This window comes from Kickxella alabastrina, assembly GCF_025024165.1.
Source record: "Kickxella alabastrina strain RSA 675 chromosome Unknown BX661scaffold_5, whole genome shotgun sequence".
NCBI lineage: Eukaryota > Fungi > Kickxellomycota > Kickxellomycetes > Kickxellales > Kickxellaceae > Kickxella > Kickxella alabastrina.
Genome location: NW_026251476.1, coordinates 221,133 through 234,991, shown reverse-complemented (window position 1 = coordinate 234,991; position 13,859 = coordinate 221,133). Strand labels below are relative to the sequence as shown.

Sequence of the window (13,859 nt, the reverse complement as noted above, 5' to 3'; positions counted from 1 at the left end):
TCACAAAGGACGTGAAGGATATGCCGCTGCTCGATTTTTCAAATTGAATGGATTGTTTTGCTTTGCTCGCGTTATTTTTTTCTTGCGAGAAAAAGAATCCAAGATAGATACATTTTTGCCATCCCCTCCTCTCCCCCATTTTGCACCCACTGCAAATAGATATAAAGAGCCAAGTTTTTTCCCTCCCGTCTCCTAACTATTTTATTTTTCCTCCAAAAACACAAACACATTTTTTTCTTACACCTCACCCCACACACCTTTTTTTAACACACACACAACTCTTATAAATCATGTCTGGCCGCGGAAAGGGAGGAAAGGGACTCGGAAAGGGAGGAGCCAAGCGTCACCGCAAGATTCTTCGTGATAACATCCAGGGCATCACCAAGCCCGCCATTCGCCGTCTCGCTCGCCGTGGTGGTGTCAAGCGTATCTCGGGCCTCATCTACGAGGAGACCCGCGGTGTCCTTAAGGTTTTCCTCGAGAACGTCATCCGTGACGCCGTCACCTACACCGAACACGCCAAGCGCAAGACCGTCACTTCCCTTGACGTGATCTACGCTCTCAAGCGCCAGGGCCGCACTCTGTACGGCTTCGGCGGTTAAAGTGCTTTAAAAAAATTATTTTGTTTTAAACAGTTGTCTAAGAACAAATAGCTTCTTTTTTACGCTTTTTTTACTGTAACATACCATCCACAAACACTTCATATTTTCTCCATTTTTCCACAAATAAACAAATGAATACTCCTATTTGCACGTGCTTGGACGTGATTTTTTTGTTATTGAGAAGTGGATGACATGTGCTTGCTGCAATACTGCAATACTGCATTATCTTTTTCCTCTCTCGGACCTCACACAGGGCATGAATGCAAATTAAACTAATCCGCTCACACGCCCTTGCTCACTACTAGGGCGGCCCCTTTTTTGCAAGAACCCTCACGTCGTCACAAATAAACCGTATCCTGCGCTTGTCTAGTCCAGTCTCAAGTCTTCAAGCCATTTATTATTTTTCCTTCAAACTTCAAACTTTTAATCACACTATTGATAACCTAACTGTGCTTTTCTATTGCTCAACGATGGACATTCAGACGCTTTTTTCGGTCAAGGACAAGGTTGTTGTAGTGACCGGCGGCGGCACGGGAATCGGGCTGATGGTTTCGACGGGTTTTGTCAAGAACGGCGCCAAAGTGTACATCACCAGCCGCAAAGCCAAAGTGCTTGAGAATACCGCGCGGGAACTCACCTCCATGGGACCCGGCCAATGCATCCCTCTGTCCTGCGACCTCCAAGAGTACTCGCAAACCGAACAGCTTGCGCAAACCCTCGCCGAGCTCGAACCCAATGGCATCAATGTCCTGATAAACAACTCAGGCGCAACCTGGGGCACCGACGACCTAGAGTCATATCCGGACAAGGCATGGACCAAGCTTCTGACCCTCAATGTTCAGAGGGTGTTTACCCTGACACAGCTGCTTTTGCCTCTGTTGGAGAAAAAGGCGCGGAAGGATAGTCCTTCGAATGTCATTAATATTGGGTCAATTGATGGACTCAGAGTCCCGACTTTGATTGTCCCGGCGTATGCGGCGTCAAAAGCCGCTGTGCACCATTTGACTAGGGTGTTGGCTGCCCATCTGGGCCCCAGAGATATTACCGTTAATGCTATTGCGCCTGGCCCCTTCCAGTCAAATATGATGAAGGCTACTTTGGAAAACCTCCATGACGCTATTGTGAGCAGGGTTCCAATGGGGCGGATTGGGTCGCCCGAGGATATGGCCGCGTCATGCATTTTTTTGGCTAGCCGCGGTGGCGCTTACGTAAACGGCGTTGTCATTACTGTTGACGGCGGTTCGATACTTGGAAACCGGCCGTATACACCCAGCCTTTAGATTGATCTACTAGAATGCTTTTTTTGTTTGTTTGTGTTTGTGTGTGAATTGGCTTTTGCAAATAAATTTTTAGAAATGAAGGAGTGTGTATGGCAAAATAGCTACTCTCATGAATTTATGGATTAAATGATCCATTGTCTTTTTTACATTATGTGGCAAAGCCACATCTGCATTTATTCGACTCTACAATCGAAATGTATTTAAATGATAGCAAGGTCAAACAGCAATATTGAAGTGAAAATAATGCTCACACACTTCAACGTAGCTGCATATGCATGGTTAAGGATTAAGCTGATATCGGACAAAAGCCAAAACCTCGTATTTATGAGCCTTTAATTGTATATATTGAATTTATAAATGGATGAGAATTGAATATTATTTTGGAACAAATTAAATGAAAAATTAGAAAACACCGAACGCGTACCAAACAACACTCCTTGTGAGAGGACCAATTATGGACCTATGAGCCTAGACGAGTTATTATATTGAATTTATAAATACACAAAGTATATTTTTCTTACGCAATCTTCATTTTCTCCAAGTGTGGGTACCACTCTTTAAACACAGACATAAATTTGTTCATTTCCAGCCAATCTGAATCATTATCCAAACTTAAATAGTTGAGTGACGGCAACTGAAGAATCAAGCAGTGCATACTGGCTATCACATCCTCGGTCAAGCTTTCTTCACCACTGAACGAGGACATAACCAACCACTGCAAATTTACACTTAACGGCGCAGTTTGCACTTTACTGTGCACTTCTGGATCGACCAGCTGGAACCTGTTTTGTGGGATATCATCAAAACTTACTTCATTAATGTAGAGATTAAGTAGTCCAGGCAACCCAGACACTAACAGTGGAATCTGTTCAAAATAAAACACGCCATTCCAGTGAAAAATTGAAAGACTCGACCAATCCAAGCGCTGCATATCCAATGCAAATTCTATTTCTCTCAAATTGAGAGTACTATTAATTGTTTGGATAGCCTTTCCAAAGAAATGATTTGTAGACTGGTAAAACACATCTTCGAAACTTTTTTTAACCTTTCCAATAACGATATTCAAGTCATTTATAAATTCAATTTGTGCCTTGCTGAGAATATCCATTGTGGTGAACGAATGGGCGATGCAAACTTTTTCAATGGTTTTTGGGAAAACATATGATGCCGCTATAAACAAAATTCCCGGCTCATGTTCTAGTGTGAGCGCTCTCAGCTTTGGAAAATGCACCGTGTACGGTTTGGAGGCGCTGTCTATATTGCTGATTAGGTCTGTCAAAATATCATTATCTTCAGAAATTTTAGTAAAATTCAGCGTTAGTTTCCTCAGGTTTGTAAACGTAATGGTAGTTGATGTTGAATCGTGCTGGAAATACTTCCACGAAAAGCTCAAGGGCACATCCATAAGCTGCAATTTGTAAAGTGCTGCGGCATTGATACTCGGAAGTAGTCGCTCGGCTGTGGGTGTCAAGCATAAATATAGGCTGGTAATATTGGTGAATTGGGTATCCAGAGGGAATGACACAAAATAGTAGCTACGAAATTGGCTCAACTGTTTATAATAGGCGCCGACAAGTTTGCTATTCAATACACGAGTCATAAGGCTGTTGCTTTTTATTGTACTTAAATCTAGTTTTTGGATGTTGGGCATTATTCGCACCAGATTATCGCACATTTCGGATGCCTGTGGCACCAGCTCATCATTTGCATCGCTAAATTCTATGCCAGGATGTGATGAGCCAAGTGGTTGTAAATGAAACAACAGCCCTTTCACTCGATCCCATTTGATACTGCTGACTTTAAATAGTGTTTTGTAATTGTCCAATAAGTGCCTAAACCCCCTATGGTTGCTCACAGAAACATGTATATTAACTACATGTTGATGGTAATTGCCTGCATTAATCAAGTCAATATTTGAATACGTGTGTATACAATTGTTTTGGCAATGGCAACTGCTGTAATAAAATGCATTTTGATAGGTCATGCATATAGCCAGCTTCCTCCACTCCCGACAAACAGCTAGCGGTGAATATTTAAATCTATTAATTATTTTTTCCGATATTGTGTATCGAAGTATTAGCTCGGCAACAATGAGCGGCAGGTCGAGTATGTGTAAGGCTTTGGCTGACATTAATATAATATATATAACAAAGTTTGCGAGTATAAATGGGCACTAAAATAAAAAGATTTGGAGTGGAGTTGGATAGATGGGATGTGGAGTGGAGTGAGGTGAAATAACCAGCAGCTTGGCAGATGACCGCCACCTTTTTGATGCTAAGTGGGCACAAAACAAAATGAAAAAATGTATTAAGGAAAGAATGTAGAAATACAAAGGTAAATGAGCTCATCAAAGGCGACCAGACACTTTGTATAAAATATAAAGTGGGACTTTTACATGAACTTTTGTGGTTGCAAAAGTATACTTTAATTTTAAAAAAAAACATAAGCAAAGGTGGATTTAAGCGCACATATCGAGCAAGTGGCTACTTTTATGTACCCATTTCCGCTACACTTTCTTTTCCTAGGTGGGGGTTTTAAATATCACATGCATGTGGAAATATGAAATATTTAATCAACGAAATATTCAAAAAAAAACGGCCTGTCTACTTGTGAGGATTAGGGCGTGATTTCAGTGTTTTTCTTCATTTTTATGATGATCCCCATGTTCTCTTTTTTGTTCTCTTTTTGAAATGTGAAAATCACAGTATGCACAAAAAAAGAAACAAATTTGCTGTGATTCCACTGTGTCAGATTTTAATTGATAACGCACCCATGCTGCAAAAGAAAAAAGCAAAGTTTCCCACCTTGCAAAAAAAAGGCATCTAATCATTTGTTTTGCAACAAAAAAAACCACACCGTCCACTTCTTTTTTCTCAGTTCCTCATCCCCCAACTAAAAAAATTAAATATACACACTAGTTTAACAATGTCCTTCCGTGTTCTCACAAAATCGTTCGTCTCACAGCGTCTCACGCCCAGCCTCCTGCTCCGCACCTTTGCAACAAAGAAATACACACCCTCCCATGAGTGGATCTCCATCGACAAGAACATCGGTACCGTGGGGATCACTGAGTACGCGCAGAACTCCTTGGGCGACGTCGTCTATGTGGAGGTCCCTGAGGAGGGAACCGAGGTAGAGCTCGGTGATGTTGTGGGAGCTGTAGAGTCGGTCAAATCTGCTAGCGACATTTACTCGCCGTTGACAGGCGAGATTGTGGAGGCTAACCAGGCGGTTACGGAGAAGACTAAGCTTATTAATTCAGCGCCGGAGACTGACGGTTGGCTGTTCAAGGTCAAGTTCACCAATCAGGAGGAGGTCGACAATTTGTTGGATGAGGCCGCTTATAAGAAGCTGACTGAGGCTGACCACTAGTTTTTTTCTGCTCGTTTTTAAAAAAGAAATGGCACAGTAAAATTATTATTATTTTTACCCTTTGGTTCCTTATCGTAGGAAAAAAACAACGCGTCCGCATGACGGTTCATGCTTTTTCAAGATAACACGGCAATTTATCTCTTTCAAATTGCTCGCGCGAGAGAAAGTTCTCAATACCAGAACCGCGAATCCTTTTTGCTTGGTATTGAAAAGGCACCAGGCTTTAATTTTCCGCAAAATAACTATTACAAAACCCTGTATTGTTGGGATTTTGATATTTTATTTTATTTGGCCAAAAATTTAGAATAAAAATGTAATAAAAATAGTTTTTTGTATGTAATGTTGACAAGAGAGAAAGGGGATAATGAAAAGAATAATTGAAAAAGAAAAGAGTTGAATTGAATTGTACAGGTTGTTTAAAGTGGGTTTTTTTAGGGGGGAAGGATAAAGTAATGAGAAAGTATAGAGCGAGGACTAAATAGTCTCAAGCTCTGTTCGGCAATGTGCTAGCGGCCGGGCGCGAGTGATATTGCTGTGATTTGGCGTTCATGCTGCCGTGGCCCTGCTGTTGCTCATGCTCTCTTTCCTAAAAAAAACAAGTCCAAGAAACACAACAACCAAGAATAAATAAATATGGTAAGTAATATAGTGTCAACGCAACATTCAATTTTTAATCACATTTTTGAATTGCACGCACACGCGGGGGGAGGAGGAGGCAGGGGAAGGGAGAGAAATATAGATATAGATATGGCAGTAAAGCGTTCAATATTTCCTCTGCCAGCATGGGAAGCAAATAAACAGACAGTCTCAGATACAAGACAAAATAAAGAATGTGGGAGCAACAACATCAGCACTAACCTTTGTTTGCGACCGACCAGGGTCCTGCCGAACATGCTGTTGCCGTCTGTAGTCCTGCCGCTGGGACTGAGAATGGTGCTGAGACTGCAGCGCATCAGTGCTAACTTTAAGCGAAATGCGTGACCGCTTGGCATCCACACCAGCAGCATCGTTGGTAGTACCATCCTCAGCAACTTTCTTGTTGCTGACGCTGCGCCTAGAAGAAATGCTAAAGGCAGCCTTGATAGAAGCCATGGGCAGCAAATCCAAGCGCTCAAACTCGTTCTTTGGCGGAGCCATCACCAGTGCCATAAGATCCAGCGAAGACCTCGAAGCATTCGCCGACACATTTGCAGCGCCCCTGACGTTGGTCAGATATGCCGATGTCAAGTCGGGCAGGGGGCGGCGGCGGCTGCTACGGTCACCAACAATGGCGGCGTATGGGCGGACATACTGGTCGTACAAGCCGCTCAAACCGAATTTCTTCACAAAGTCATCACTGCCAGTCAAGCGTTTAGGGCGGCTAAGCGTATGGGGCCGCTGTGCGGCGGTGGCTGGGACAGCGACGGGTGCCTCCTTCCTTTGCCGCTTAGCAGTCTCTTGGCAAGCATCATCAGCCATCGGGCGCTTATTGTTCAATTCGACAGGGGCATCGGGTAGGGTCACTTTACCATCATCACCATGGGTACTGCGGCTGCTGCATTTATTAGATCCTACGGACTTGAAATGCGGCAACAAGTCGCGTGGAGTGGTCATCAGGGCGCCTGGCGACATTGAATTAACGCTGGATGAGGCAGACGTCGAACGCGAGTCGGCGTGTGTCAATGATGGCACAGGCGAGTGGGTGGTTTCGCGCCCGTCCGCCCCATTAGAGCCAGAAAGCTCCAAGTGGTGTGCGTGGCAGTGCTCAATGGCCGTCTGCTGGTGCTGATGGTGGGGCATTTTTCAATAATACAGCAAAGAAAAAGTGAGTGTGAAAGAAAGAAAGAAAGAAAGATGAAAAATTAAAGAATATGAGCAAGTTTGTTGTGGCTTGTTGGTTGTTGTGCCTTCGTGAGTGATAAAATAATTATTAATACAAAAAGGCGGGGAAATGTGAGTGCGTATATGTATATATACAATGAATGAATTGGTCAAAGGAAAAATAAAGAGAATGAAGGGTAAAAATGCCAAGTCTGATTCCTCTGCACTGAAGAATGGAATGAAGAAAATAAGAGTGCAAAAAATAAAAAATAAAGAATTTGCGAGCGTCAATGAGCCTAAGCAAAAGCTTGACGGGAAAATAAGGATACTGAAAACGTGGGCTGCGGCTCTTCTTGTTTCAAAAAGAGAGCTTAATGAGAGTTTAATGGTCTTTTTATCCTTTAAAATTGCGTAACGTTTATTTTTCGCCGAGTTATAGTAGTTTACACCAAGCTTAGTGGAAAATATTACACAGATAAAAGAGAAGAGAAGAGAAAGGCGTAAACGGCCGGCATGGGAGGCGATGGGAATTTATAATCCAGGCCTTTCTCCCGCCCTCAATTCCCGCTTTTTCATTTTTTTTCATTTTTCCATCCTCTTTTTTTTTCTTTCTTTCTTTGTGACCCCCAACACTTTCTTTTTGCGACTCGGCCCAATAAAACACCGATATGCGAGTCAGATGACACACGGCTTTTTTTATTCAAGCGCTATTAGTGCCATGGCGCTTGCAAGCATACAAAAACAAAAACAAAAATGGTTTATTCCTCACTCACAAGCCTGCGTTTGTTTGTTTGGGTTTGGAATCTCGGACATTTAAACCTAATGATTCTTATTTTCCGACTTTATACGAAATGGTTAGCACAGCTCTGCTCGAAGCAGCTGGCATCGACGTGACGAGCGGCGATGAAGAAGTCGCGACGATAATTGCGCGGACAGAACACTTTCAGCGAAGCGAGGAGCTGCGGCTGGCTGAGGCCACAGTCCTTCAGCGCATCGGGTTGCTCGCGCGGACGCACAAAAAGGCAACGGATGACGAGCCAGAGGCAGTGCGCACGTGGACCCGGTCGCGGGCACTTGCAGTGACCCACGGTCTAATGGTCCTGGTGCGATACCCTGTGCACACGGCAACGATGTACCGGCAGTTCTCTGGACAGGCGAGCAGCGCGCCGGGGCGGAGCCTTTGGCGCGGCGGCATCCTGGGGTACACCTACGAGTGGCTGGATGGGTCGAATCTAGGCGCAATCGGCTTTTTCGTGCGCTCCTTCCTGCCGGCCAACGCCGAGGCGTCGTCGTTTCTTGAAATGATGGCCAGCATAGCGCTGCACTATGGGGTCTTTGGCCTGATGTACGGCGTCTTCCGCCAAGCCGTTGCCGTGCGCATCCTGGCTGCACAGGGCCTGCCAGTACCTGGGCTGGTTGATTTGGCAAGGCCGGCGCTGTGGTGGGTGCGCGATCGTATTTTGCTCAGGGCGCCGCGCGGCAGCGTATTCTGCGTGTACGTGCGCGATGTTTTGGGAAGTTCCATCCAAGCGTCGCTGGGCATGGCAGCGACACGGCTCCTGACGTCCAAGGCGGCCATCCGCGCGTACGCAGCGATTGGCCGCAGCCGTAACAAGCCCCCTCGCATCGTGTTTGAGCACGAGCCCGAAGTGCCATCGGCGGTGGTAGCCACAAGGGGCGAGCTTTTGATTTACACTCAGACAGTGGGCTCCCTGCTGGCCTCGGTGGCAACCCATCTGCTGATGTACCCGGTTGATACTCTGATGATGCGCCTTGTGGCCGATGAGGCTGGACTAACGTCCTTTGGGTATGCCGGGTTCTTTGATTGCTTGCGAAGGAGGGGCTCCTTGGCCTCGCTGTACGAGGGCTTTACACAGTTGGCTGTGGCAGAGCTGTCATTGGCTTGGCTGGCCGCTGAGGTCGCTCACTATTTGTGCAAGACCGCGTGGATCAAGCTTTAATTAAATCGAAAAACGCGTACTTTTCGAGAACAAGAATGTATGCGCTCTTTTTTAATTGGATCAAACGCGCTTACGCGTGTGAAAGCGCGTTTTTGTGCGTGCTTTTTTTGAGCAACCAAAAAAGTATTGTTCTCCAATATTGTTTTCTTGCCAGTCTCCTTTTCTTTCTACCTTCTCGTTCACAATTCCCAAAAAAACTACACTTTTAATAATATTATATCATTACTGTTGCCATGTCTTCACCAGCTGCGGCGCGTAGGCTGCGCACACGCTCGGATAAGAGCAAGATAGAATGCAAATTCGATAAGTTGCGTCGTCTTCGCGCGACCGGCGAGTCAGCAATTTCACTAATGAAGGCAAGCACCCACCTCATTTTCGACAACTGAGGTTTTTGTTAAGAACAACAACGACACACACTAAACCATTTACAGCCACATATAGGACGAAGACGACGACGACGACATGTACATGCGGGTGGACGAGGCTGAGTACCAGCGCCAGCTGAAGAGCGACACCACGGGGATGCACGATTTTATCATTGACGATGACGGCGCCGGGTACGCGGACTCTGGCACCGATGACATTGGCGGCGAAACCACAACCTCCATTCGCAAACAGACAAAACTTGCCGCCAAGAAATCCGCTGCACCAAAGGCTACGCCAAGGGAGAAGCGCACCATTAACACCATGTTTAAATCCGCCCACCTCAAGGCACCCAAGAAGACTGTGACGACGCAGGATGACGACGCATTCATGTCGTCGCTTATAGACGAGCTGGAGCCGCCACCGGTGACACCGACGAAGAGCGCCAAAAGGAGACTGGCCGAGCCCGTTGTTGCCAAGAAAAAGGGAAAGCCCGTGCCGCGTATGGCAGCGGTGGCGATCGGGCTCGTGGATGTGTCAAATCCTGTGCTGGATCCCCTGGCGTCGTCGCCACCGCAGAAGCGGCAGCGGCCGGAAGAAGATCCATTCATAATGTCTACGGAGGAGGTGGCGGCGCAGGAGCCGGTGCTGGGTGTGTGCGCCACAGACGACGAGCTCGCCGCATTGGAGCACATCAACGTCGACGACCTCCTCGACATGGACGGGCTCGATGCTTTGGATGCTACGCCTACGCCGCTCTACCAGGCACAGGAATCCGAGCCCCAGGGCACAGACTGGCAGGACGTGCACATGGAGGTTTCCGAGCAGCCGGCTTTAGCCAACACCTCGATGCCGTCGCCGCCGCCACCCCCGGCCACCGGCGACGCCCAGTCTCTGCGCGTGTTCTGGATAGACGCGTCCGAAACAAACAACTCGGTGTTCCTGTTTGGCAAGATCCTGCACGACGGCCACTTCCAGAGCTGCTGCCTGCGCATCACCAACTTGGAGCGCAATGTCTTTCTGCTCCCACGCATCAACCCGCAGACCAACGAGCGCCTTGCAGCCAGCGACGTGCACGCGGAGTTTGAGGCCATGGCTATCCGCCACGGAATTCGCTCTTTTGGCTGCAAGCCCGTCAACCGCCGCTACGCTTTTGAAATCCCTGGCGTGCCTGCCTCCACAGAGTACCTCAAGGTGGTCTACGCCTTTGAGCAGCCTGCGTTGCCCGCAGATATCAGCGGCAAGACCTTTGAGCGCGCCTTTGGTACGTCGTACTCAGCCCTGGAGCTGTTCATGTTGAAGCGCCGTTTAATGGGTCCCAGCTGGCTCAATGTGAAGGAGGCTGTGCCCGTGGAGGAGCATAATCGGTTGTCGTGGTGCCGCTGGGAGTTTGATGTTTCCGACCCCAAAAGCGTTGCAACCATGGATGACGAGAGCATGATCAGGGAGCAGCTACCCAGGACGCCGCCGCTGACCACCATGACGCTGAGCCTGAAGACTGTGATGAACCACCGTGCGAATGCCAACGAAGTCGTGGCTATCAGCGTGCTGATCCACCGAGATATATCCTTGGACGATCCAACACCGGCTGCCAAGCGCGTCTCTGAGCAGCAGACCATTGTGCGCCAGCTGGCCAACACCCCGCTGCCCGCTGATTTCGAGCGCATGCGCCTAGCGCAGGCCAAAAAGGGCCTGACCATTGAGGTAGTCAGGACTGAGGGCGCCCTGCTCAACCTCTTTACCGCCCTGCTCCGCCGCGTCGACCCGGACATATTGGCAGCGCACAACTTTTACGGGTTCGATCTCGACGTCCTCCTGCACAGGATGCAAAGCCAGCGCACCGAGGGTTGGTCCAAGCTGGGGCGCCTGCGTCGCCGCGTCATGCCCAAGCTCCAGTCAGGCGCCGGTGGCATGGGCGAAAGCACCTACGGCGAACGCCAAGTTGTCGCCGGCCGCATTGTCTGCGACACATATATGGCTAGCAAGGATCTGATCAAGGCCAAGTCATACGGTCTGTCCAACCTCACCATGCAGGAACTGGGCATTAGGCGTGAAGAGATTCCCTTTGAGCGCATCCCTGAGTACTTTACCGACGCCAAAACAATGCTGCACTTTTTGCGCCATGCTGCGTTCGATGCCTTTTTGGCTGCCGCACTGATGATTCGCTTGCAAGCGCTGCCGCTGACCAGGCAGCTGACGAACTTGGCCGGCAATCTGTGGTCGCGCACGCTGATGGGCGCTCGCGCCGAACGCAACGAGTACCTTTTGCTGCACGAGTTTTATCAGAAAAAGTTTATCCGCCCCGACCGCTTCTTCGGCGGTGGCAATGGCGGTGGCAATGGCGGAAGCGCAAGTGGGCGCGCAGCGTCAGACGTGAAGGGCAGCGCGATAGCGTTAAAGTCTGACTCGCTGAGGGCCGAGATGGCTGAGGCCATTGACCAGCTGGGCGACGATGACTTGGACGACTCGGAAATAGCCGCCGCAGAGACAGCGACAACGGCAGTGCCAGGAAAGAGCGGGCGCCGCAAGCCAGCATACCTCGGCGGACTGGTCCTGGAACCCAAACGAGGCTTCTACGACCGCTTCGTGCTTCTTCTGGACTTCAACTCGCTGTACCCATCGATCATCCAAGAATTCAACATCTGCTTCACCACCGTGCGCCGCCCCGTGGGCGACGAAACCCCCGATACACCCTCTCCCGAGCTCCCACCAGGGATCCTCCCACGCCTGCTTAAAACCCTGGTGGACCGCCGACGCCAAGTCAAAAATCTGCTCAAGCAGCCTAATATTTCAGCTGAAGAGGCTGAGCAGCTGGACGTCAGACAACGCGCGCTCAAACTCACAGCAAACTCAATGTACGGGTGCCTCGGCTTCACTCATTCGCGGTTTTACGCCAAGCCCTTAGCCATGCTAATCACTCTGCGTGGGCGCGAGATCCTCCAGGCCACGCGCGACCTGGCACTGAGCGACGGCCTTGAAGTTATCTACGGCGATACCGACTCCATCATGATTGCCACGCGCACGGCGTCTCTCGCCGATGTCTATGAGATGGGTGCACAGTTTAAGCGCCGCGTCAACGAACGCTACCGTCTTTTGGAACTTGACATTGACGGTGTGTTTAAGCGTCTGCTTTTGCTGAAGAAGAAAAAGTACGCCGCACTGCAGATTATTGCGCCGGAAAAGCACCGCGACGGGCAGGAATACAATACCAAGTTGGAGTCCAAGGGACTGGACTTGGTGCGTCGCGACTGGTGCGATCTCTCGCACGACGTCTCCGACTTTGCGCTCAAGCGACTGTTTGCCGACAATCCGGTGGGCTCCGAGGCGACGGAGCATGATGAGGACGCGGTTATTGCCACCATACACGAGCATCTGACCATGGTGGGCCAGGCTGTGCGCGCCAACCGGGTGCCCCTGGACAAGTACACGGTGCACAAAGGGCTGACCAAGGCGCCTGAGAATTATCCCGATAAGAAAAGTCTGCCGCACGTGCTTGTGGCCCTCAGGTTGCGCCAAAAGGGCATCGCCGTGCGCGCTGGCGACACCATCCCCTACATCATTTGCGACGCACAGTGCCCCGGCATGATGTCTACCGCCAGTGCCGCCAACCTCACCGATCCTAATGCTGCGCTGACAGGATCCTACGCCGAGAGAGCACGGCATCCGGACGAGATCAAGGAGTCCGCTGGACAGCTGTACCCTGATTTCCAATGGTACCTCAATCAACAAGTGCTGCCGCCCTGCGGCCGTCTGCTCGAGCCACTTTCGGGCACTGACATGCCCACACTCGCGCAACATCTCGGCCTCGACCCCACCAAATACCGGTCCGCCATCACCAGCACGACCTCCAACGACACTGACACGTTGCGCACATTGGATTCGCAAATCCCCGATACTGAGCGCTTCAAGTTTGCTCACTTGTTTACGCCCACGTGCCCGGGATGCAAGACGCAATATGTGTTTGAGGGCGTGGCGCGTGCAAAAAATGGCTCGCTCGAGTCGGGGCTTGCTTGCTCGCACTGCGGCCATATGCCCTCGCCACCATTCTTGGTGTCGCAGCTTACTTTGCAGATTCGCAGACATATCAGGGACTACTACTCGTTTGTCATGGTATGCGACGAGCCGTCGTGCTCGGCCAAATCCAGGGTGCTCACTGTTGCTGGGTCGAGGTGCTTGGGATCCCAGTGCTCTGGTAAGATGCACGAGATTTACTCGGACAAGATGCTTTACCATCAGCTGCAGTATTTCTCGGCCCTGCTGAATGTAGATAGGTCAGCTGTGCGCTTGGAGACCACGTCTGCCGATGTGCGCGCTCTGTGCGAGCGCCATTACGAGTGCATCAAGCGGCTCAACGCGGTGGTTGAGACCCATCTCATGGTCTCAGCCCGCAAGTTTGTCAACCTCTCGGCACTCTTCTCCTTCTGCCGTATCTAGCATAGTTGTCTTTATATTTGCCAATTTCAATATAATACATGTTTGTC

At 49.2% G+C, this 13,859-nt stretch overlaps 7 protein-coding genes across 7 annotated transcripts; 5 read left to right on the top strand and 2 right to left on the bottom strand.

Annotated features, from left to right (window-relative positions):
- Positions 1-290: 290 nt before the first annotated feature.
- BX661DRAFT_169484 (histone-fold-containing protein) lies at positions 291-602 on the top strand (the record flags this gene model as incomplete). Its single annotated transcript, XM_051533524.1, has 1 exon — positions 291-602. The coding sequence occupies one exon, from the start codon at positions 291-293 to the stop codon at positions 600-602; it is 312 nt and encodes a 103-aa protein (XP_051393341.1).
- Positions 603-1,072: 470 nt separating this feature from the next.
- BX661DRAFT_169483 (uncharacterized protein) lies at positions 1,073-1,882 on the top strand (the record flags this gene model as incomplete). The annotated part of the gene is made up of 1 exon (XM_051533523.1): positions 1,073-1,882. The coding sequence occupies one exon, from the start codon at positions 1,073-1,075 to the stop codon at positions 1,880-1,882; it is 810 nt and encodes a 269-aa protein (XP_051393340.1).
- A 362-nt stretch (positions 1,883-2,244) lies between these two features.
- BX661DRAFT_178853 (uncharacterized protein) lies at positions 2,245-4,094 on the bottom strand. The gene has a single exon (XM_051535028.1). The coding sequence runs from the start codon at positions 4,011-4,013 to the stop codon at positions 2,400-2,402; it is 1,614 nt and encodes a 537-aa protein (XP_051393339.1). The 5' UTR covers positions 4,014-4,094; the 3' UTR covers positions 2,245-2,399.
- A 652-nt stretch (positions 4,095-4,746) lies between these two features.
- Positions 4,747-5,509, top strand: BX661DRAFT_178852 (glycine cleavage system H-protein). Its single transcript, XM_051535027.1, has one exon. The coding sequence runs from the start codon at positions 4,808-4,810 to the stop codon at positions 5,252-5,254; it is 447 nt and encodes a 148-aa protein (XP_051393338.1). The 5' UTR covers positions 4,747-4,807; the 3' UTR covers positions 5,255-5,509.
- A 229-nt stretch (positions 5,510-5,738) lies between these two features.
- BX661DRAFT_169481 (uncharacterized protein) lies at positions 5,739-7,033 on the bottom strand (the record flags this gene model as incomplete). The annotated part of the gene is made up of 2 exons (XM_051533522.1): positions 5,739-5,840; positions 6,113-7,033. 2 exons carry the CDS (start codon positions 7,031-7,033, stop codon positions 5,739-5,741), a joined length of 1,023 nt encoding a protein of 340 aa, XP_051393337.1.
- Positions 7,034-7,641: 608 nt separating this feature from the next.
- On the top strand, positions 7,642-9,201 carry BX661DRAFT_178849 (uncharacterized protein). Its single transcript, XM_051535026.1, has one exon. It carries the CDS (start codon positions 7,906-7,908, stop codon positions 9,013-9,015), a length of 1,110 nt encoding a protein of 369 aa, XP_051393336.1. The 5' UTR covers positions 7,642-7,905; the 3' UTR covers positions 9,016-9,201.
- Position 9,202: 1 nt separating this feature from the next.
- Positions 9,203-13,859, top strand: BX661DRAFT_203935 (uncharacterized protein). The gene is made up of 2 exons (XM_051538545.1): positions 9,203-9,371; positions 9,457-13,859. Exons 1-2 carry the CDS (start codon positions 9,249-9,251, stop codon positions 13,810-13,812), a joined length of 4,479 nt encoding a protein of 1,492 aa, XP_051393335.1. The 5' UTR covers positions 9,203-9,248; the 3' UTR covers positions 13,813-13,859.